Below are 25,444 nucleotides of genomic sequence, written 5' to 3'. Positions count from 1 at the left end.
TAGGCTCTCACACAATTTAAAAAGGCTGAGTGAAAGCTTGACAAATGGTTTATGGTCATCTGGTTGAGTAATGTTCCATTCCAGAATATAGCAGTTTCCCATTATCGTAACTTTCTGAATACTGTTTGGGACTTCCCAGACAAAGGTAATGACATTACAAGAGCTGCTTACAAATGTAAGCAACCTCTGAATATCCACACACTGATACACCATAACCACACATACACACGCACATATATTTCATAGGGGGAAAATCATATATTGGTTCAAAACTTGGGAAGATTGCATGTTATCACGAAAAATTAGATATTTAACAAATATCAATTTTTATGGGAAAATCACTTTGGTTCCAAATGGGAAAGAATGCATTTATCATGCTAAATCAATAGAAAATAAAATCACTTCAAATATGTTTGTTTTTAATTTTGAGGAAGAAACATATACTAATCCCGTGTTCACACTCCTCAAAAACCATAATGTGAATGCTCGCTTCGACTTGTCCCCTCAAAGCAAGTCGGGTCTGGGGACAAGATTTGGAGGGGGGCAGTGACCTTGGGGCAAAATTGATAGCATCCAGCTGTATTCATGAAATGTGCGCATGCGCTATGCCTGGTTTAAAGTGGCAGAGCTTGCCCCATGCCCCAATTGCCCCCACAGCTTGGGGACAGATGAGATAGCAGTGTGGACGGTCAGTCGCAAAAAATAAGATCTCTGGTGACTATCCCCGCAACGCGGAGTCTAATGTGAACGGGGGTAAATATTTCATAAACATACTATTTGGCAGCTCTCCATTACTCAAGGGGGTGTAATATATTTATTACAGCGAGGTAAAAAACTACACTGACCTGTGTGTATAGAGAATGTTGTGCAGCAGTCGGACATCATACAGGGTGCAGGACGTGACGGAAAGTTCTGAATTGGGTGTGATGACCAATGGCTCAAGCACCCGCACATGTCGCTTGTTTCGTAACCTGGTAAACATCTCCTCCATACTGTTTGAGGTAACATAGAGAAGATAAAAAGATTGTCAATGATTTCAACGTAACATCACATTTTCAAGGACGAATTTAAAAGAGCATTATTCGGATATATGGGAGCTAAGCCTAATTGCTAGATGTAGCATGTCATCTCTAATGTTCACAATTTCTACAGTTCTACTTTACATTTAACTGACACTACTTTCACTTGCAACTGTGTTGTTTTCAGCAATGCGCTCTTGACCATTTACTGATTGCCATGTTGGAGAAGCATGTGACTTACCTCCTCCTGCAACCGACACAAGGCACACAGTCCTGCAGGGACTGGCCAAACATTTCCTTGCTTGGAACCATGAGGGCAGCAGCCAGCTCGTCACGATCTAGAACACTGCATTTCTGATTTGGGGAAAGAAACACAAACCCATGGATGAATATCACAGAACTTTTCAATCATACCATCTGACAACACTCATGTATCACAGGTAAGTTTAAGCATTTGGAGGTACATGTATATGAGCACATCAGTCAAGAGGACTTGAAAACAGAGATTCAGTGAAAGAAATAAATTCCATGTACTCAGAACTCTGCCTATTTCTGGATGTAAGCTGACCAAATATGAGCTCATATACTCAGTAAAGTAGTATCAAATATACGGTCTTGAAGAGTATTTGCTGGCTTCAAAACCATGACTGCACATCTGAAAACAAGCTAAGTAGTGGGTCATGCAAGGTGAAGCCTGAAGTCCCATTGAACTTTGTGGTTTATTGTCTTTAAGAGACTACAAGCACTGATTAGTAAATAGCTATTAAATGTTAATGTTGCCTACATACACACTATCCATGTATCTGCTGTGTGTAAAAACACCTTATAAATTACTCTCCCATATTAAAACACTGTATTTTGTAACATTAATAAACAACAAATGGGCAACAAAAGCTTGCCAGTCCAGCTTTCTCTTACTCTATGACCCCTATATTGATGAAATGCACTGAACAAATAATGTCACTCACATATTAACATTTAGTGTATCACAAATTTCACATCATGTTTTACATCACTGAAAAATGCTAAAAAAAGAAAGCTGATTCAATGCACCTGTGTTGTCTCTTTTTTTTTTTTCTTAAGCAGATGTAATTCCAGTAGAACAAACCCTTTCACTATCACAGTTTATCTTTTGGACATCTTCACATTATATATTGTAAAAGTGGTTTCTTTTGCGTACAGATTCTTTCGCAGTTTCCCACAGTGCCGACTTTTTCGCTTGTGTTTAAAATCACGGTCGGCAAAAACTGTTTTATTTTGCACATGAAAACCCAAACTATAATCCAACTATTCTTTTATTTAATAAATAGAAATTAAAATTGAATGCAGGCTTACCTGAAATCCCGTCTCTCGAGTACTTTATAACATGCTTGTACCTACATTGCGCGGTAATGCTGTGTGTGTGTTGACCATCAATACACTCAATGCGCGGAATCGTCGTGTGTGCATGTGCACAATATTAGCGTTGTAACAAGTGGCGAGTTCAAAACATTTTCGCGTGATGTTAAATTCGCGGTTCAACCTCAAAGCGCGAAAATAAAACCACCGCGAAAGAAACCACTTTTACAGTACTGTTTCTGATGACAACGAGGTTTGCCTGACGTAAAATAAATGGGTTAACGAACACAGAAACGACTATATGTGAAGTGCACGAAAGCTGTGCTGATGTGTTGAAACACAAAAATGAGGACAAATTAATTGAATGACTTGTTTCCAACTCCTCAGGCGGTTGGGGGTAGGACAAATATGCATAAATTTGAATACATTACCAAAGGTCTATTTTGTTTCTCAATGAATCTGACTTACCTCCCGGAAGGCATCTACAATGGCATGCTGAGACTTGCTCTTTCCCTTGGAATGATCACATGTTGGTTGTTCCACGTCGGGAAGCTCCAATACCATCTGAGACATTCGGAAGAGAGAAATCAAAACATGAACAAAAGAAGTGATAATATGCATTTACAGCCCCGACAAAATTTGTTTGCTTCAGCAAGTAGTATACCTGGTATGCTGATGACTCGCTCCATAGTCCTCTTTCTGATGGGCTTCAAATATTTAATAGGAACTATGCCTTCAAAAACTTCCTGTTTTGCAGTCTGTTAAATCCACATACGTGTATATGGTACCTATATGCATTCATTAACCCATAAAGTTTAAGTCAAATTTTTGTGGTCCATTGCTGCATCTTGAATCTTTTTTTTATTTCCTATGCTCACACTCTGAAATGTAGGATAGAAAGTGGTCATGCAATTGAGCACTTGTTTGGTAATTGATATCAATGTTCATATTGGACGCAGAATCATCGAACAACTTTAGTATATATTCCAAATTTACAAAAGTAATTCCAAAATTGGCAACACGGTTTTCCTGTAATCAGTTACTTCCTACATTGTACATGATATGATAAGCTCTATTCCTGCAGCACCCAGCAGAAGAAAGAAACAATGAATTTTAAGTCCTTGAAAAGGTTGAACTCACTGTTTCTCCCTAAAACCTGCATATTTTGTATACTACATTTGTATATGCCATATATTTAGCGAGTCTAAATTTTAGCGAATCGGGACTTCCCAACGATTTTGCGAGTGGTTAAATTCACAGCCATGGAGTACAGTACGGAATAGAGTATATCTACATGTACATTGTACGTGTGTGTCACATTCATATTGGGATCAGAGTCAATATTTTTTGAGAGACATTAAATCCACAAATAGCACCTGACTCGCAAAATTTGTGAAAATAAAAACCTTGCAAAATATTCGGCGTATACAGAATTCTATATATTTACAGTATGTATATACATAACTATTGAATCTGTGGAGATTTCATGAATTTAATCAGTCTCATTTAATCTTTGTCCAGTAGAAGATATGGAATGAGTTCCGAGTTGCCAATTTGAGGAGGCAAGATGATGACTGCTGCAACAGAATTCCCAAGAACTTGATGGGTTAAACTGACTCATTGAGGCAAACATATCAAATAAGACGGTGAAGGACACAGTGTCTGCAAAAGTCAATACACCTTATATAGCCAGCCTGTCGTTTCAAAAAAGTAAACATTCCTGTTCACACTTTGACAGGACATAAGTTACCAGTACTCATTGAATGAGGAAATATTCACATGCACACATTTCCGTTTATTTTGTTGAACTCATTACAGTGTACAAAGTTTTGAAATTTATATTATTGCTTCTTCCTTCTTTCTTGGGTGCTGTGTGCTACAGGAACAGAGCTTATCATCTCATGTAGGAAATTACTGATTAAAGGGCTTCATTCTGCAGAGCTTTGGGGCAAATTGTGTTTTGAGTGCTTCGAAGGACTTGTATGAAATGACAAACAGACAAAGTTTCAAGTTTCCTTGAAGTGATCTTTCTGCCTCCAAGAGTGATAGGTGGACCACAATGCATGAATACATGGTGCATCAATAGATGAGTCTTGAACAATCTTCACGATTGAGGCAGAACTGAATGCACAAAATATACTGATCATCAAAAAAGCAAGGAACTGAAAGAAGAACTCACCGTAATTTTGCCCTCCACTACAAACGGCATCTGCCTCCGTTGATACTGGTAGATGGCCTCAGAGCCTGGAGGGACAACTGCTACAAGTTGTGCCATTTCTTCAGTCGATGCACCTTTGGCGCAGTCAGACTCAGGGCACCTATGACTGAATATCACAATTCAAATTGGGTAAACTAATTATTCCATAAATCAATTTGTACATTGATCCACATTCATTTTGTATTTATTTGCTTTTTTATAATGCTGTAAGTCCCGAGTTCAATGGTACTGTTTTTTTGTTTGTTTGTTTGTTCGTTTGTTTTTAACAATCAACATTAACAACACACACTTCTGTTAATTGACCTGTGGGCATTTCATGAAGGAACTTGTCGGATAAAATGTCTGACAAGTCAAGTACAATGTATATCCGACAAGTTCAGAGAAATCAGCCAATCAGACTAAAGAATTTCTCAAAACTTGTCAGATATAATTGACTTGTCAGATATTTTATCCGACAAGTTCTTTCAAGAGATGCCCCCCAGATATGTAATGACGGCACAAAACTGCCGACCTTATCATGCACAAAACTGCCGACCTTATCGTGCAAATCATAGCAAAAAGGGATGGTACAGTATTGGTGAAGATGAGAATTGGGCTTTTAACTCTTTGCGAGATACCAAGAAACCACTTACATTGTATGACATAGTACAGAACATACCATTCTAAGAGGAATTGAAAGTTTATTTGATGAAATTGAAAATTGAGTTTGGTATGACTGAAACACCAAAAAACAAAGTAAAACAAAGCGATCGTTAAAAAAGTGTGGGTCCAACACTTTATTAGAATTGCTCTGTTTTGGATATCTCAGCCATTTCAAAACCAATTTTCATCAAATAAATGTTGAATTCCTCATGGAATTACATGCTCTTTCATATTTCATAAGAGGTTTCTCATCTCACCAAAAAATGTTAGAAACCTGAAATTAGGTCTCAACCAAAACTAAACAATCCCTTTAAAAGAATGCATGCCATACCATATACATGTACACCAATTGTACACATATACTGTAATTACACTCTAGAGGTAGCCTTGTCCGTGAATATTTAGATGCAAACTACAAACTGTATGAATTTTAGCTTTGGGGCATTAAAAAAAAAAGGGGAAAAAAAAGATGACTGCACCAGTAAATCAGTGAAAAGGTCACTACAGAACCTGCAGAACTACAGAACTTGTGGAGTAAACATGGTCAGAGTCTTGCAATATGTTCAGTAGGGAAGTCATGACAAACAGGATACTTCACGCATTCCTGGAGAGATACACAAACAACACTGAACTCTTCCACACCTAGTTTTTTCATACTCACAATTTAAGTAGTACGATTATATTTCTGTGTACTTGTGTTTGCTATGCCAATCACGTTAAAATCTGAGAAAACTGAAAGTGGGCCTCAAGAATACTACTGTACATGTGCATTCTTTTACAGTGTACAACCAAGAGGGGATTTCTCTCACTAGAACAGGCTTGCTCTCATAATATTTAAACCAACATTTAATTCCAAATCCAATTTATCCCTCACTGAGGTCCACTCCATTCACACAAGATTTCTCTGTTAAATAAACCCTTTTCGACCATTAAAACATTAAATTCATTTCACAGTTGAATCTCAGAAAACTAAATTGGTTCTAATCTAATTTGGTAAATTTTAGTGTTTTACTGATGCTACATGTAGATGCTGACCTTTTCTTTGAGAAAGAAAAGAAGGAGAAGAAAGTTGATATATGCTCTTGTTCTGTTCCTTGTTGACATTCTAGATGATTTGAAAAACACAAATGTAATGTATAAATATGTTCAAATGATACCATACCAGGAAACTTTTTGTAGCATGAAACTTTCGTGAATGGGAGCCAACAGATTTTTTTATTATTTTTTTTTTTGCATGAAATTCTCGTGAATTGCCATTGCATTCAATACATTCTGTAGACAAGAACTTTCACATACATTTCACTTCTGCGAATCCTGGCTCCTGCAAAATTCGAAAAAAATTCATGCCCATGTTGTGTATGTACGTGTAATGAAATTTTCTGGCTTTACAGCAATCTGAGTATTGATGTGACAGCACTGGTTGTGATACTCTTGTAATTTGTATGACCTGTAAAAATGTACATTCACATGGGAAAGAGGATTGTACAGTAACCAGGTACAGCATCCTTGCTATTTTTCAACATGGTTGAAAAAAAAATGATAAAAAACCCTACATTTGTTATTTTGTTTTCCTGTCCAAGGGACAAAGGCTTAACACCCCTACCTTTCAGGCATTGTGTAATAGGTCACATGAATGCATGCATGTTCAAGCTCTTGAACAAAGCATAAAATCATAACAAGGAACTCCTTAGGCATTAACAATGAGAATTTATGATTCAACTTTGGACTCCTGAGTTAGTCACAAAAAAAAAACAACTCCTATTTTAAACAGTAAAGAAAGGGGGTATTATCTTTCATTATTCATTTAAACTAGAACTATCACTGAAGGTGATTGATACCCTGCTCCAGCTGGCATTGCTACACTGACAGTTGCTACATGTAGTCAACTGCAGGTATACCACAAGGGGTCAACATCAATTGCCAAGTTTGTGGTGTTCAATCACAAACACACAATTGTACATTGTATGATAATGTACACGTGTGTGTGTGTGTGTGTGTGTGAGTGTGTGTGTGTGTGCACAGCAAAAACTACCCAGTATTGTACTTTTGCCTACAGAGCTCTCATTTCCTACACCATGTTATATTTCTAAATTGCCATGCATGGGACTAACTTACTGTATACGCTATAATTTTCGCGTACATAAATTTTCGCGAATTGCCGCTGTCACACATTTTCGCGAGTGGTTAAATTCGCAATTGGGGGACCAGAAAAAATATGAAGTGGCAAAGAAAGTGTGAATTTTCAACTTACTAGCAAATAAGAATGATACTAGTTATACACTGCATGCAAAAAACTTACCAAACTCTGCTAACTAGTAAGTTAGAATTCAACATTTTTGAAGTGGTTAAGAGTATATCGCGCTAGATTTCTGACGAGTGGTACGAGGGGTACGAGTAAATTCAGCGGCAACCAGCTGGAGCATACGAAGCCCCGGCCCCTAAAGTTGACATACAGTACTTGTAAAGACGTAGCGGCATGCAAACGCATGAGCTATAGCGCACATGACTGTAATCAAGGGTGACACGCCGCGCGTTTGTAACGTGGTGGCGCAATGAAAAAAACAAAAACAAAAGAAAGTGGAATTTCTCGCAGAAACAGTATTGCGCCGTCTACTGTGTGCTGTGCGAATGCTACTTACAGCGACTGGGCTGTGTACTAGTAGTTCGACGTGGACGTGCTATATGTACATAAACAAGCTTAGCCAGTTTATATGGTCTGTTCAGTAAGCCATGACATGGTATGCTAGTACTGAAATGTTCGTATCATCAAGGCAAGGGATTCATTTTGGAAGGCAATATTTTCGCGTGTTGTTAATTTCGCGAATAGCTCCCGACTCGCGAAATTCGCGAAAATAAAACCCACGCGAAATATATAGCGTATACAGTACACTTTTGTAACCATACTATTAATGCCCATGGATCGACATACTGTATGGTTGCGCAATACCTAGGCCTACACTCTACTCAAAAGCCGTGGGCCAACACAAGCATAGAGATAACTGTATATAAGCTGTAATTTTCTCGCACAGATATTTTCGCGAATGAGTAGGCCACAGACATTTTTGCAAGATGTTGCTTTCACGAATTGACACCGAGGTTTGGAAATGTGCACTGGTAGCCTATAGCACATGGCGACATTTTCACATGTTGTTAAGGGCGGACGTCCACTTGGGCGCGGACAAGCCCCGGAAGGGTTGCGGAAGCAAATTTTGTCATTTCGGCATCCTGTCCGCGACAGACGCGGAATAACTTTGTGAATCGGCTTGTCCTAGGACATTCCTAGGACTGTCCGCGGACTGTCCGCGGACTGTCCGCGGACTGACTGCGGACATTCCTAGGAATCACTCCGGAAGAGCGCGAAATACCTCGGAATATGCTAATCGTAGCCGGGCAGCGCGGAAACATCTAGGATTACACCAGGAATGAACGCGGACAATCAGGATGCCTTCCGGACAACACAAGTTAGGCATGCGGACAAACTGCGGACAATACCAGGAAAATGGAAAGGTATAAATTTGGCGCCGACTTTGACTTTTCCTCATGTGACTGCTAGCCGTCATTGATGCTTCTTGTTGTGCTTCCGCAGTAGCGGCTGATATTATATTAATATGATTGGTCAATATTATTTGATAAATGTGACCACCAAAGTCGAAGAATAGGATTGTCTGCATGTGGGCTGACGACTCTTTTTTTATTTTTTTGATTTGTCTCATCTGGGAGAACAATTTTTTCTCTGCCTACAGTCACATGGATGATATTCGCAAACTTTTTGAACCATATATATATATATATATATATATATATAATATACATAGAAATGTAAATGCATATACATATATATATGTATATATAATCATGTTGATAAGGTAGTCCACGTGTGGGCAAGATGAAAAGAAAAGTAACAAAACTGCAACAAAGTTCATGGTGTATTCACCAACGATTTATTACTTCACAAGAAATAAACCGTTGGTGAATACAGCATGAACTTTTTTGCCGTTTTGTTACTCATATATATATATATATATATATTAATATATATATATTTATTCTTTATTTCCTTTTTTTAGACCTGTGCTTTATCCATCGTGAAGTATATACATGTTTTGTCTGATACTTCTGTAGAGCATGCCAAAATGATCCTAATCATTAAATTTGTTTTTCTTTCTCTGATTTTTACTCTTGTGCATCTCTAACCCTCTCTTGTTTTGATCACTTTTGAACATTTTCAAGTCCGAGATTTTTTTTTTTCATGCTTAGAGCTTACTAGCCTATTGTCAATGAAGTGTAAAAATGGGGAAATATTTGTAACCTACTTTAATTTTCTTTTTTTTGGGGGGGGGGGGTTCAGCTGGGCTGTCAAATTGGACAATCGAGTTTATTTGCAACTAAAACAAAAAGAGAAGAAAAAAATATTTTGTAATAACAACTACGAAAATCATTCAGGTAAAGAATATTTCTGAAATGATTTGTGATGCTTAATGTGTACTTAAATATATACACTCAACAAAAAAACAAAACAAAAGAAAGCCAGAAATTTAACACTTTTTCGAGTTCATGATTTATTGCTTTTTCTCTCATTTCACTTGAATTTTGAAGTGACAGAAAATTCTTCATTTTCCTCCATCATCTGTAGCTTTCATTGTTATTTTGGGCTTCAAAGATATTACATTGTAATGACACCACAGGTATATCTTTGCAATCGAATTCATGCTTTTAAGTGTGATGAATTTGTCTTTTGTTCTAATATGTTGCATCATTAGAAAGCATTTACGTATGAATAACAACTTGTTCATGTTTATACAATACATTAACATTTAGCCAAAAATTCTATGCTTTTTTTCTGAGTGTAATTCCACCTACTTTTGTGATTTTTCAGCTGGGCTGTCACATGGGACAACCTAGTTTGTTGGCAAATAAAATACGAAAACAACATAAAGGAAAATGTACTATAGTAAGTAATAGGAACCAGGGAAGTCACTCAGATGAAAAATAATTTCTGAAAAGATTAAATCAAAACAAACTTACTAGGAAGTTAGGGGGCTGATTTCGCTTCTTTCTGGTTGCTTTTGGCACAGTCTCTACTATCTTCTTCTTTGCCTTCTGGGACCGGATATTCCTTAGATTTACCTGTTGTTCATCACTAGACGAAAGGAGTGCCTGTGATGGGGATATTTGCATGGGGGCCTTGCCTCCCTTCTTGCTCATTTTGCGTTTCATTGGCATGACGCTAGCGGAAAGTGTCGACATTTTCTTGTTTGGATCACACAATTTCCACATCGGTTCCGGACACTTGCATATATAGATCCGCATCGGCTCCGCGCTGTCCTAAAACATTCCTGGTGTCTTCCGCTTTCATTCGGGAAGCTTCCCCACACCGCGGGATTCTTTCCGGAGCGTGTGCGGAAGGAGCGAAAGGGTTCCGGACAAGCGGGACATCGTCAGGACATCGTCAGGACAAGTCGCCGAAGGTGTCAGGAAGTTCATTTCCGCGTCCAAATTTTGGTCTCGATCAAAATTTGGACGCGGAAATTTTTCTCTCTCCCGAAGGTGCGGAAACGCCCGGACATGTTTAGGACAGTGAGCGGACACGTTCAGGAACGTGCGGACAGGTTCCCGAAGGAGTGCATTCCGGGGCTTGACCGCGTCTTGTCCGCGCCCTAGTGGACGCCTGGTCTAAATTTGCCGTCCAACAGTGATTTGAGAAAGTCGCGAAAATTAAACCCCCGTGAAAATAACAGCTTATACAGTACAGTAGGTTGATCTAAAACATTATACAGTGTACATTCTTGTCCCGTGTTCCTGAATGACACTGCAATGTGGTGGGTACACCATATACAAATTTGTACTTGCTCATGATATAAAAAGAACATCACGAAGTGATGTGTAACTTTTATGCTGGAAGTACACTTGCATGCACTGTAAATGTGGAAATTTTTGTGGTGTTGAAATTTTGCGCATTTTGCGCAACCAGAGATTAGCGCAAAAATAAAAGCACATGAATATTTTTGCTTGCCATATGTTCCAGTAGTTGATGTCTTGATTCCATGTAATTAAAAACACGCAAAACTCATCAGTTACAAATGTAGGTCGCTAAAGCCCGCCTCACACTGCAGTTTTGACTGGTGACAGCTTGCTACGAGTTTCAACAAAATACTGAGCAAAATGGTATGCCGTTGCACTCTGTTAAGGATTATCTAGCTTCACAATCACATGCCATCATATTATTAACATAATAATTACAAAAAATTTGCCTCACGCTTTCGATTTCTTGCAATAAACCCAATGTAACTTTGTAAAAGATTGACAGCTGTTGCACAGTGTGAGGTCTTCGATACGCTAACCTGTAATTTTTGAACATCCTAGCTACAATGTGTAGCTATGTACCGGTATGCCTCCTTCATTATTCATCTGCTGCCGCAATTCACATAACCCACTGCAGGCAATAGTGTGTACAGTGGTGTATGCTGACAATTGTGTGTGTGTGTGTGTGTGTATGTGTGTGTGTGTGTGTACATGTGGTTGCTGCCTGCACATCCAGATGATAGTCACGTTTGTGTTTTTTTTTTCACTACCGGTATTTCAAAGAATAATCTTGCCAAGGACAGTAGACATACATTTGTATGTATGCCCTTTGCAATACAGAACGTGGAATCATCTCCCCAAACTCTCTACAAGCAAACTCTCATCTTATTCTTGAAAAAAAAAATCATCTAAAAAACACACTTGTTTTATTCAAAGGCATAATTTACCATTTGCAGATAAAACAAAAACCCAGCATTAGTGCTTCAAAATAGTTCTAAAATGTGAGTTCGGGATAGAAACAACCAATGTTAAGATTTGAACCAGTATAATTGATGTTTATTGTTAAGTATTGTCAACCCATTCCATACTGAATTCCGGATTCCCCATACCTGCAGGTTCCCGTATGGAACAGGTTAAAATCCAAAATGTGAACAATAGTTAAATAATAAAAATGTTTCCAGATTAAACCTTCTACAGTTATGGTTTAATGAGAAAAATGGTGAATATTTCCCTATATTTTAGGCTTTATTGCAATAATTTTATGTGGTAGGATGTTTTGTGATACATCTACATATATATGTAACAACACATTCTTATGCATCAAAAGTGATATCTTCAACATTTTTTAAAGCACTGCTCCCAAAGGTAAACAGGACATTTGATGATCCAATAAGGCAACGCGCATCCAAGAACATGTGCACACATAATGGAAAATGCCCTATATATCATATGTAGATTAGTCAGCCAATAACTTGAGACATAATCTACGACTGTATTCTTTACGAGTCTAGGTCTATATGAAAGTGTGCACTGCATTGCATTGTTGAGTTGCATTGAGCTCCACAGCATCCTATTCCTAGAACTAGATCCTGTCCCTGCTCATATAATGCAGCATGCGACACATGGCCCAGCATGACATGGGAAGGCATTTAGAGCAAATGCGCAGCATGTACACACATAATGCACATACAGATTCCATATCTGCCAACATTTCAAGATGAAATATCTTACTCGTGGATTGCAAAAATCTTATTTTATATGCAAACTGAAGTTAAAAATCTTACTTTCAGTCAAATCTTCAGAAAATACACATGAAAGGTATATCTAAATATTTTTAAAAAATCTTATTTCTCTGACAAAAAATCTTATTTTGCTATTTTTAAATGCAAAAATCTTACTGAATCTGATAAAATCTTATTAGTCGGCAAGTATGAGATTCACACTGACACACGTGTACACAAATTACACACACTACATCCCAACATGAACTGACAAACATACTCATACAAACTTGTATCGAACCCGCGGTGCCTGATGATAGAAGGTACTCAAATTCACATGGACTGATTGTCGTGCAGGCCTACCGATACGTGTTGTAGGCCCTTGCTCGACTAAGTTTAATCACCGCCGCCAATGGGGGAGGTTATGTTTTCGTTACTGTTGGTTTGTTTGTTCGTTCGTTCGTTCGTTTATCCGTGCGCAAAATAACTAAAAAAGTAGTTAACGGATTGGGATGAAACTTGCAGGAAAGGTTGAAAATGACACAAGTACCAAACGATTAAGTTTTGGTAGTGATCCGAGAATTGGGGGGAATTTATGAAGGATTTTTGATATTTTAGCAGGTAGGGTCAATGAACTTGCGAGTTCAGGCTGCGCGCATTTGAGGTTTGCATACGCGCACTAAAGTGCGTGCTCTAGTTTCTGTTAGGGCGAGGCGCGCCGTGCAGCTGAGTGTTTATGACGTAACAAAGGCTTCTATATTGGGATTCGGGCGACTCTGCACACAATGCAGTACGTATGGGTGGAAATAATAGAAGAACAAGATCAGTGGTGGAAATGAGCTGCATGCTTGGCGGAGGTCTGCGCTCTCAGAGTGCTTTTCTAGTTTACACTGTCACTCAAATGTTAAGTGCGCAATGCATGACTGCTAATGAATGTTACACCCGCCTCTGCAAAGCAGAGTAGTGTCTTGACTGAAAGATCGGTCTGTATCTGGTCGTCGGGGAAATGTTCCACGGAGACTGCGTCTGGCTTCACGGATCCCGTCCTTATACAGAGGAGAGCGATAACGTCATAAAAATAAAAGACTTCTCCTGACAAACAGATCAGTGTCATCATGAATGGTCATGGTTATCCAGGATTGCCCTGTAGGACTAGAAGTGCTGCCCCTACACTAGCTCAATAGTCGAATATAGTCTGGCTGGTGCAGTGCCAGTGGCAGTGGTCTACATTTCAGTACACAGCCCTGCCCTGCCTGTCACTGATGGAGTGGAGTGTGGCCTAACACAGAAATGTAAACTTACCATAACATTAACAACATGTCATTGTCCATTGACATTTCAATTTGTAACACTTAACACGCTAGTTAAGTAGGAAGGAAACACGGTAACACACCATCACACTAGTCACAGTCATGCCTCCTTCAAAACTCACTGCCGCATTTAGAAACCGTGAAACAAAACCAAGACATGGCTGTACATCCTGTAGAGATTAATTAGAAGATTCTAACTGTTAAATAGTGTTAGTGTTAGGCCGAATTCGATCATTAAAGTGAAAGCGCCACTCACTTGCCACCACAGCTTGCACACGTTGCAAGAGGCATGATGATACACAGTCACACAGATCACAGAAAGAAGACTTGTTGACACTGTGAGTGTTACACTCAGTGGACAAGTCCGGTACAGAAATTCTCCGAAGGCTTCCGTTGCAGGGACTTTCCCAGCTTCTCTGAGAATTCCAGCTCTCCTTTAAGTCTCAGGTCTATCACAGATATAGACTCTAATCTGTCAGTGCAGTATGTGCTGTTTCTTCTGGCAGAGAAAACAAGACTGTCGGTATTGACTAGATCAGCAAAACGGACGTCTGAATGGCTGGGCCTACGTTAACGAGATCAGAGTCGAGTTTGTACGTACACAGTGCAGAGTGTACAGACAGCAAGTTCGCTACGCTGTGTATACGTATTCAATAGCCAGCTACTAGCTGGTCACAGGCTAGGCGCAGGCTGCTGGTCCAACAAGCAGTGTAAAATCTTTATACGTGCGTGTGTGCGTTGCGCCTGCGTTGCGTATTTTGATTTTGTTCAAACTGTACAGAAGTCTCGTACGTACAGTCTAGTATGGCGCTCTAAGGATAAATCATAGATATTTACGTGCGTGCATCATCAATTCTTTAGACCGCGCACGCACACTACCAAACGGGGGGGGGGGGGGGGGGGGGGGGGGGCGGAGGAACTCTACTGGAATCCATGAATTGTGCCCTAGAAAGATGAGATGAATTAGAACAACAAACTTTGTAGGCTACACAGAAATGTAGTGTATACAAGTGAAATAACACCAATCAGAGAATTGATCACACATAGATTGTTCCTCACGCGGCCACGCTTACAAGATGGCCGCCAGATGCGCGATGTCCACTGAGCTCTAGCATTTACTTACCATCGATAGTACTAGTACCTGGATGGGACGCTACTGTATGCGATACATGCACAACGAGCGTGCTTCGAGATAGCCTTTTGTCAAGGCCCTCTCGGTGTAACGGGCGAGCGAAGCTAGAGTTCTCTGAGCTCAGCTGAGCGAAGCGAGCCCGGCCAGCCAGGCGCGACAGCGCAACCCCACTCGGCTGGGCTCTCTTCACCATACAGCGAGAGGGCCTTGACAAAAGGTTAACTCTGATGTTGTCCCATAGAGCTGTATTTTTTGTTTACCATTTTCTTATTGTTGAAATGTTTAAATATGTATATGCATGTAAATATATGATATCTTTTCATTTTTGAAGCGCCATGAGCACTGAAAAGTGGACCTGTGCGCTATACAAGTAGCCACTATTATTATTACTATTATACGATAATTATGTTATTGCAGCCCTATATGTTGTCCCACCGTGGTGTTCTAGCCAGTTCAGTGGTTATGGCTGGTTGAGAGCTTATGTACGCCTGTATGCGAACGGTCTAAACGCACACTTACTGGGCGTTGATAACAACCGGGGGTAACAACATAGACCTACAAGTCTGTAGTAACAAAGACAGCTCTTCTGCATTTCCAGTGTATTACAAACAGCACTTCTGGTTGTAAGTGGAGCTGGCGCTGGCCTGGGAATCTAGCCAGCGAAAGTGACCGCTGGGAAATGCATTCATGTCACAATTTTATAAAACAAATATTGCACGTAACTTGGCCTGGCATAAGTACTATAAACACTTTCCACTCTCCGTAAATCTGGAACCTTCCAAAACACACTTTCCTTCTCTCACGTGTCAATTTTTCCAAGCGCTACATTGTTGATGGGTGGACAATATTCTAAGCAACTTCGCCCTGTGTATATAATGTGAATTAATTTTGCAGTGAAATTCCGTTTAGTGGGCGGGCCCCGGGCTGGGGTCAGCGCTCATTTCTTGGGGGACTCAAAATGGGGGACATTGCCCGTCCGTCAGCTTCATCCAGCTGTAGGACGACCACTCCACGTCGATAACGTTAAAAGAGTTCATGGTGGCTCTTGAATTGCGGGGGGGGGGGGGGGTACACCCTCTTTTAGGGAGCTTTTGCTGTGTTAGAGTAAACTCATAGTTCGGAGTTTCCTCATAATTTTTCATGGTACATTGAATATCCTTTCTTTTTTTCCCCCAATATTACTGATTGGCACGCATTCATTTTCAAAGCAACATAAAATGCATAAAGCTTGCTCCGACCAAAGTAAGGAGGTTCAAGAAATGGAGTCACAACAGTCTTAACTAGAAAAGCACTCTGAGAGCGCAGATCTCCGCCAAGCATGCCAATCGTTTTCACCACTGATCTTATTCTTCCGTAGAGATATCAGTGATTTCCATCCATACGTACTTATAGTGTAATGTATAGTTGTGTATTATTTCCAGAGAGGTACTCGCAGTAAAAGATGAGCTCGTACAACATCAAGTTCTTCGTTCTGAAGAGAGCTATTGCTCCTTTATTGAAACGCAATGTGTATAGCCGGTGTATAGAGAAGGGAGCAACTCAAGAGAGCTTGTCAGACGGTGATTGAGAAAGGACCGCTCTCCTGAGTTGCTCCCTTCTCTATACACCGGCTATACACATTGCGTTTCAATAAAGGAGCAATAGCTCTCTTCAGAACGAAGAACTTGATGTTGTACGAGCTCATCTTTTACTGCGAGTACCTCTCTGGAAATAATACACAACTATTATACATTACAATAGCATTGTGTGCTGAAAGTTGCCAGATTTCCCAATATAGAAGCCTTTGTTACGTCATAAAAGGCCCCATGTCACAGTGGAAATTGACAAAAGTTGCCAAAAATTGACAAAATTGACCAAAGTTGCACAAAATTGTACAAAATTGCATAAACTTTTCACAAAGTTGCTCAAAATTGCGCAAAGTTGTACAAAGTTGCATAAACTTTTCACAAAGTTGCACAAAATTGCGCAAAATTGTACAAAGTTGCACAAACTTTTCTCAAAGTTGCACTAAATTGCGCAAAATTGTACTAAGTTGCACAAACTTTTCTCAAAGTTGCACTAAATTGCGCAAAATTGTACAAAGTTGCACAAACTTTTCTCAAAGTTGCACTAAATTGCGCAAAATTGTACAAAGTTGCACTAAATTGCGCAAAATTGTACAAAGTTGCACTAAATTGCGCAAAATTGTACAAAGTTGCACTAAATTGCGCAAAATTGTACAAAGTTGCACTAAAAATTGCGCAAAATTGTACAAAGTTGCACTAAATTGCGCAAAATTGTACAAAGTTGCACTAAATTGCATAAACTTCTCACGAAGTTGCACAAAAATGTGCAAAGTTGTACAAAGTTGCATGACCTTCTCACAAAGTTGCAAAAAATTGCGCAAAGTTGTACAAAGTTACATTAACTTTTCACAAAGTTATGCAAAATTGCGCAAAGGTTCACAAAGTCACATAAAATTGTAGGGGCAAGCATGGTGTCACCGGACACCATGGTATTACCGGACACGCACATTTTTGCGTACTAATGACATTCTGTACGCGCGAGACTTCGTAGATTAGCCTCACAGAACTTTGTGTGGACCGAAATCGCAAAAAACGCCACATAAAAATGTAAAAAAAAACGAAAAAATTCACATTTTACCTCAAATTTATAGTTGAGTGACCCGTACCTTGTTTATAGTTAATATTTATGCATGTTTGAATCACATTTCGCGACTGAAATTCTATGAAATCCCACTCACATACAGGAAAAATGCTGAAGATTCTATTAGAACCAAAAGTTCACTGATCAATATCGGAAAAATTGTAGCTATCGTCCTCAAACGCGAACGATGCGGAATAGTTGTGCGCTAAGGGGCACGCAACTCATCACCCGCGCGTGCAGCTCCCATAGACAAAGCACGTATACTCTAACCAGTTGTCGATTTCTCACAAGGTTTTATTGCGTGAACTGTTCGAAATGGTCAAGACGGCAGACATTTTACTGTAAAATACGAAATTTGAGCTTCATTTGCAGATTTTTTTGTGTGTCATCCGCTCGGTGAGAATGTGTATGGTGATTTGTGGGATGAATTGTGATTCTGGTGCAAGGATTAGGTGCGAAAGACCTCGATTATTCGATTACGAAAATAGCGTCCGGTAATACAATGCGATTTTGCACCGCGCAAAAAACCACTATTTTTAGAGGGGTATGTTTGAAGCATATTTTCTAAAAACTGGAACGAAGAAATGACGTAAGTTGGCTGAATTCGTAATTTCCATGAGTCTGTGAATAAGTGGTGTTGTTTTTAGCCGAAATTTCACTCTATGAGTACGGAATTCAAAGCCACAAAGAAAAGCGTCCGGTAATAGGATGTTCCACCCTACTAAGTTCCATTAACCCGTTGAAGACGAGCTGATTTTGCTATTACACGCAATTCTTATGACCCCAGCCCGATTATACCCGGGACTCGTCTTCAACGGGTTAACTTCTCACAAAATTCCACTTTAATTCTTCTCCCTTCCCCAAATGAGGTCCAAATGTGCTTGCTCCGTACATTCTGTGCGTTTTCCTATCTTGTTAACTCTAATATCTTTGGTACTATCAAAGAGTTAACAAGATAGGAAAGCGTGCAGTATGCATGGAGCAAGCACATTTGGACCGCAATCGGCAGTCAGGCACAAGATCGAAATACCGTTCTTCCCCAAAAGAACGGTTTATGGTTGTTTTGGGGCCTGATGAATAATACATAAACCTTAGTCCCGTCATGCTTTGCGATGCGTTGCGTGTTATACCTATGGCCAACAAATGTTTGGTTTGCAGTACCGTTTTTCAAAAAATATTTACGGAAAATGTCATGGCTCAATATTTTTTACAAAGCGCATGAATCATGAAGAATACATAATGATACTTCTCTGTTAATATAAAAGAAAATGAGCCATGACATTTTTGAGAATTTCCACTGGAATACGTAATTAGGCTCGATATTTTTGAAGATTTGAACGAACCGTTCCTTATAGACGTGTTCGAACAGGCGCTTTGTCAAATAACGCAATCTGGTAAGGGTATTGTTTGTTATCAGTTGGGTTGCAACTCGCTAATGTTTATCAATGTAACATCTTATCGTGAAGCTCAGAGACATAGAGTAGAAGGGGGGGGGGGTGGAGCAGAATAGATGATTTGGTAATGTAGACAAACTATGTATTCACCTGTCAAATACAACCACATCACAATAGTCAGAAGGCGAACTGCATACATTAGTATTGCCAAGTCGGACAAACATTGTAGCTTGTCAAACCTATAGCAACATTCACAGCGGGTGACGATCATTCCATCCATTACAATGTTATTGTTTGTTATCAGGTGAACAAATGTTTGCTTATCGAAATTTAACAAAGGTGTGTGCATAAAATTTGACATTACGAAACCCCTCTATTGAACCGGGGGGTAAGATTATGTAATTGTTCTTGTTTTGATTTCTTATATACCAAGATATGCAATTGAATTATGACAAACGAGCAGGGGAAAACATTCTAAAACGGTACTAAAAACATCTCCCGCTCTGCGTATGGGTCAACACCCTGTTTGGTTTTCAAATTATGGGGTTTGCTTCTCCTGCTTGACCCCCCCCCCCCCCCCCCCCCCCACCAAGCATGCACATCAGGCCAGGTAGTTTTTGGACCATAGTAATCGCGAAATGGAACTGCATTGTCTTAGAATAAAAGCGCTACATATTGAGACACTAAAAATATGTGTGTTTGTGTGTATGTATGTATGTATGTGTGTGTGTGTGTGTGCGTGTGTGTATACTACTAATAACGTAACAAAACTGCAATACCTTCAAAAAGAAACTATACTGAGAAATATTCTGTGCATGTGTGTGTGTTTGTGTGTGTGTGTGTGTGTGTGTGTGTGAGAATGAAGTTACCATGTCACCCGTTCACGTATACGCAACTCCTATCATTCTTGCGTGCAGATCGATTAATAATTTTGATGTTTTTGGTTGTTTTGAATAAACGACTGCGTAGAGTCTATGTAGCACGATCTCTACGCCATCACGCGGCGGGTGATTGAAAACAGCCAAAAACCATTCTTTTCCATAAGATCGGTAAATCGATCTTGCGCCTGACTGATCGGGCAGAACTATAATCACAGAGCTAAGAACACAACTCAGTCCGCCCGCAAGCATTGATTATTTATAAGATAAATGGTGTTAATATTATCTTTAAAAGATTTTAAAATTATACACGATTTTTGTGATATAAAGTGCTTGAATCGTAACAAAATATTTTAGAAAAATAAGGATTAATTCGTGTACATGAAAAATAGGCAATGCCACAATACGCCAAAACACAATCAGTGACAAAAGAAATAAGCGCATCAATCACCAATCAGTTGCGTCGAATTTATTGATCACGCGCCTTGCCATGATTAAGTTTCACTGCGCAATATATGGGTGATTGCGCACGCGTCCATTTGTATTGTACATTAATTGGATTTATAAAATGGGTTCAAGAATGTAGCCAATTGGAAGCGCTGAAATGAGTCACGTGTGCGTGCATTATTTTCTTCAGGTAAGCACTAAGAAGAGTCTCTCTTCCACCTCCCTGGCCTGACGTACGTCACAATAGCCGGGTTCACACGTACACCAATTAGCGGGATACAAATCTCGAGATTTGCATCGCGATCGTCATCCCGAGTTTTTTGCACGTGTGGACAGAAAAAACCCGAAAATTAGCGGGATAAGCATCGCGATGCTAATCCCAAGAAATCTTGCGCTGGTTCGTCAATTAGCGGGATAATTGGCCGCGCGCTGGTACGTGTGAACGGTCGGGATTACAATCTCGAGTTTTTATATCCCATCATGCAATGCGCACATCACAACAGCGAGGCCTCTGCGAAGAGGTCCTTCACCTCTTTGGAGCACAACAACAACAGCGCGCGAACCACACCACTGACGCGTAAAAGACAATGGACAAAGGTAAGTGCGCGCAAGCAGTGACAGAAGCCGGGTTCACACGTACACCAATTAGCGGGATACAAATCTCGAGATTTGCATCGCGATCGTCATCCCTAGTTTTTTGCACGTGTGGACAGAAAAAACCCGAAAATTAGCGGGATAAGCATCGCGATGCTAATCCCAAGAAATCTTGCGCTGGTTCGTCAATTAGCGGGATAATTGGCCGCGCGCTGGTACGTGTGAACGGTCGGGATTACAATCTCGAGTTTTTACATCCCATCATGCAATGCGCACATCACAACAGCGAGGCCTCTGCGAAGAGGTCCTTCACCTCTTTGGAGAACAATAACAACAGCGCGCGAACCACACCACTGACGCGTAAAAGACAATGGACAAAGGTAAGTGCGCGCAAGCAGTGATAGAGAAGGGCGGTGCGTGACCCAGTTTGCAGGCTTTGTTGTTGTCTCTATCGGCACTTAGCGGGATAATTCGGTACGTGTGGACGCTCGCCAAATTAGCGGGATACCGATCGCGATCGCCATCCCGCTAATTTGGTACGTGTGGACGCTCGCCAAAAAACTCGGGATGAGCATCGCGATCGTCATCCCGCTAATTTGTACGTGTGAACCCGGCTAGAGAAGGGCGCTGTGTGACCCAGTTTGCAGGCTTTGTTGTTGTCTCTATCGGCAATTAGCGGGATAATTCGGTACGTGTGGACGCTCGCCAAATTAGCGGGATAGGCCTACCGATCGCGATCGCCATCCCGCTAATTTGGTACGTGTGGACGCTCGCCAAAAAACTCGGGATGAGCATCGCGATCGTCATCCCGCTAATTTGTACGTGTGAACCCGGCTATTGTTTTACACTAGCAGTGCGCACTCAGTTGTTACAAGTGCGTCACGCGCTACTATACGCGCTGTCAATCCTGTAAACAACTTCTAGTTCGGGCCGCGGACTGCCACAACAGCCGGTGTAGCGGCAGATAGCGTTCCGCGGCGTTTTTTTTTGTTCTAAAACAGTATCCGCCGGCAGATCGTGTCCTAACACTGGCGGATACTGTTCTGAAGCGCAGGTATCGTTACTATCGTTGCTTCTCACTGTGGTTTCTTCTTTTCGCTGATTCTGCCAATGCGCCCCTGCTTGTTCGCTGCTTCCATTTCGAGTTTCACGTACAATAACTCTATATTTGCTGCTTCCGCCCCTCGCTGCTGCTGTTTCGCTGCCTCCACTTACACTCCAGACCGGTATTCCGAGGTTACAACAGCTAGCTCTGGTCCGCACGTATCTTTTTTTTTTCGTAGCCATGCGAGAAATTATCTTATAGATATATGCTTTTGAATAGCATTATGATCCCTCCCCCTCCCTCCCCCACCCCCTCCCCTCGGCTCCCCCTCAAACGAGAAAATGAAAGGGAGGCAGAATTCACTCCAGTGCACATGGTGCAGGTATCATGCCTAGGTGAATGCAGCACTTTGCCTACTAAAATGTCCGCAGATTATAAAAATATCAACAGATTATAAAAATGTCAACCGTGAGTCCCTGTAACGTATTCAAAGAGAGGAATAAGTCCGCCCTGTTGTGTATTCATAGGGAGGCAGAATTCACTCCATCTCGTGACGATTCATGCAGCATTTTGCTTACTAAAATGGCTGCAGTAGCCACTTGGAACCTAATCCGCGCAGCGCGGAACTCTTTCGACACAGTCCCTGACGAAGATCACGTGCACGCGGCAGGTTAAGCAACGCTATTACAACGTAGTAGCCTGTACGTACAAAATCCGCCGCTGTACAGTATCTGCCGTCACTAATCGCGGCAGATTTCAGCCCATGTCGGAACGATAACTGCCGATTGAAACGATAACTGCCGGCGGATACTGTTCTAGAACAAAAAACGCCGCGGAACGCTATCTGCCGCTACACCGGCGGCCTTTCTTGTGCATAACAGTACGTGGCGTACGTATACTCTTATACGTACGTACAGTACTTACAGTGTGCGGGATTTCCGAGTGCGACGTGCGTAAATGTTTGGGACGAACATCTTCGGACATCTTGACTTTTGAGCGAGTGCTACATGTAGCTGACTGGTATTGACCCACAAAGGTACGTGAATAATGCTGTTAGTTTTCGACCCATTTTATAAAACTAATGATGCACAGGATTATTTCGTGGCGTTAGTGAAGGTGCGGCTCACTCTCGAGTATTGACAACGGTTGCAAACATGCACTCGGCTGCGCCTCGTGCATGTCGCACCATTGTCAATACTCTCGAGCGCGCCGCACCTTCACTAACACACTCTATCCTGTGCATCATTAGTATATTATAAAATGGGTTCAAGAATGTAGCCAAGTGGAAGCGCTGAAATGAGTCACGTGTGCGTGCATTATTTTCTTCAGGTAAGCACTAAGAAGAGTCTCTCTTCCACCTCCCTGGCCTGACGTACGTCACAATGTTTTACACTAGCAGTGCGCACTCAATCAGTTGTTACAAGTGCGTCACGCGCTACTATACGCGCTGTCAATCCTGTAAACAACTTCTAGTTCGGGCCGCGGGCTGCCACAACAGCCGGCGGCCTTTCTTGTGCATAACAGTACGTGGCGTACGTATACTCTTATACGAACGTACAGTACTTATAGTGTGCGGGATTTCCGAGTAGTCCGAGTGCGACGTGCGTAAATGTTTGGGACGAACATCTTCGGACACCGTTTGAGCGAGTGCTACATGTAGCTGACTGGTATTGACCCACAAAGGTACGTGAATAATGCTGTTAGTTTTCGACCCATTTTATAAAACTAATGATGCACAGGATTATTTCGTGGCGTTAGTGAAGGTGCGGCTCACTCTCGAGTATTGACAACGGTTGCAAACATGCACTCGGCTGCGCCTCGTGCATGTCGCACCATTGTCAACACTCTCGAGCGCGCCGCACCTTCACTAACACACTCTATCCTGTGCATCATTAGTATATTATAAAATGGGTTCAAGAATGTAGCCAAGTGGAAGCGCTGAAATGAGTCACGTGTGCGTGCATTATTTTCTTCAGGTAAGCACTAAGAAGAGTCTCTCTTCCACCTCCCTGGCCTGATGTACGTCACAATGTTTTACACTAGCAGTGCGCACTCAATCAGTTGTTACAAGTGCGTCACGCGCTACTATACGCGCTGTCAATCCTGTAAACAACTTCTAGTTCGGGCCGCGGGCTGCCACAACAGCCGGCGGCCTTTCTTGTGCATAACAGTACGTGGCGTACGTATACTCTTATACGTACGTACAGTACTTATAGTGTGCGGGATTTCCGAGTGCGACGTGCGTAAATGTTTGGGACGAACATCTTCGGACACCTTGACTTTTGAGCGAGTGCTACATGTAGCTGACTGGTATTGACCCACAAAGGTACGTGAATAATGCTGTTAGTTTTCGACCCATTTTATAAATCTAATGATGCACAGGATTATTTCGTGGCGTTAGTGAAGGTGCGGCTCACTCTCGAGTATTGACAACGGTTGCAAACATGCACTCGGCTGCGCCTCGTGCATGTCGCACCATTGTCAATACTCTCGAGCGCGCCACACCTTCACTAACACACTCTATCCTGTGCATCATTAGTATAATTGCGTACCACTATAACTGAGAAACTACCCACCAAGTGCGACTGAGTATACCCGCGTATGAATTAATTAGCACGCTTGATGACCGCGCGCTGTCCATTTGTTTTGTACATGAAAATCGCGCAGTTCCCAGTCTTTTCAATTAAGCGTCTTTGGTACTATGCTATATCCAGTGGTTAGAGATCGAAGGATAAAACCCAAACAAACTAAGAGATGACGTCATTTCGATTCATGGTGCGCCGGACGTGTCAAAACTTGAACTACTTGAAAAACGATTCTTTGCAAATTTGCGGCTGTTTCATTGGTTGAAAGTTAAAATGAGGTCTGTATCGATATTCACAAGAGATATCGATACGCCATCTTCATTCTTTTTCTCAAGTCGAATACTGTATAGTCGAGTCGAGTCAAGATACAAAAATATGTCGTCAAAAGCGAGCCCACTGCTGAAGAAACTCATGGAGTCTCATTTAGATATTAGACCAAGTGACTTGATCATTATTAATGATAAACACATAAAACAAATTATTTCTGATTTACGCGATTTCTTTAATTTTAAAGTGTTTATAATTCCATTTGATCAATTTTTTTTTTTTTTTTAAATCATGATGATTATAATTTCATAACCCACATGTTACCGGAACAAGATAACACAGGAAGCCATGTACATGGCATCTGATATAAAGGTAAGCCCTAAGATTTATATTACTATTAGTCTAT

The 25,444-nt window shown here is 40.9% G+C and overlaps 1 protein-coding gene across 1 annotated transcript in view; it reads right to left on the bottom strand.

Annotated features, from left to right (window-relative positions):
• The window catches only part of LOC139719655 (gametogenetin-binding protein 2-like), a 28,631-nt gene extending 14,240 nt beyond the window's left edge, over positions 1 to 14,391 (bottom strand). Inside the window, exons 1-5 of the mRNA XM_071631061.1 lie at positions 14,307 to 14,391; positions 4,537 to 4,681; positions 2,826 to 2,921; positions 1,261 to 1,373; positions 846 to 992 (exon numbers count right to left, since the gene is read on the bottom strand). Of these exons, the coding sequence (XP_071487162.1) occupies positions 846 to 992; positions 1,261 to 1,373; positions 2,826 to 2,921; positions 4,537 to 4,681; positions 14,307 to 14,341 (536 nt within the window). The 5' untranslated portion in view covers positions 14,342 to 14,391. The remainder of the gene's footprint in view (positions 1 to 845; positions 993 to 1,260; positions 1,374 to 2,825; positions 2,922 to 4,536; positions 4,682 to 14,306) is intronic.
• Positions 14,392 to 25,444: the final 11,053 nt, after the last annotated feature.

This window comes from Diadema antillarum, unplaced genomic scaffold (assembly GCF_040938485.1).
Source record: "Diadema antillarum isolate AM-2024a unplaced genomic scaffold, OU_Dant_1.0 scf00000112, whole genome shotgun sequence".
Taxonomy (NCBI): Eukaryota; Metazoa; Echinodermata; class Echinoidea; order Diadematoida; family Diadematidae; genus Diadema; species Diadema antillarum.
This window is presented reverse-complemented; position numbering and strand designations above follow the sequence as displayed.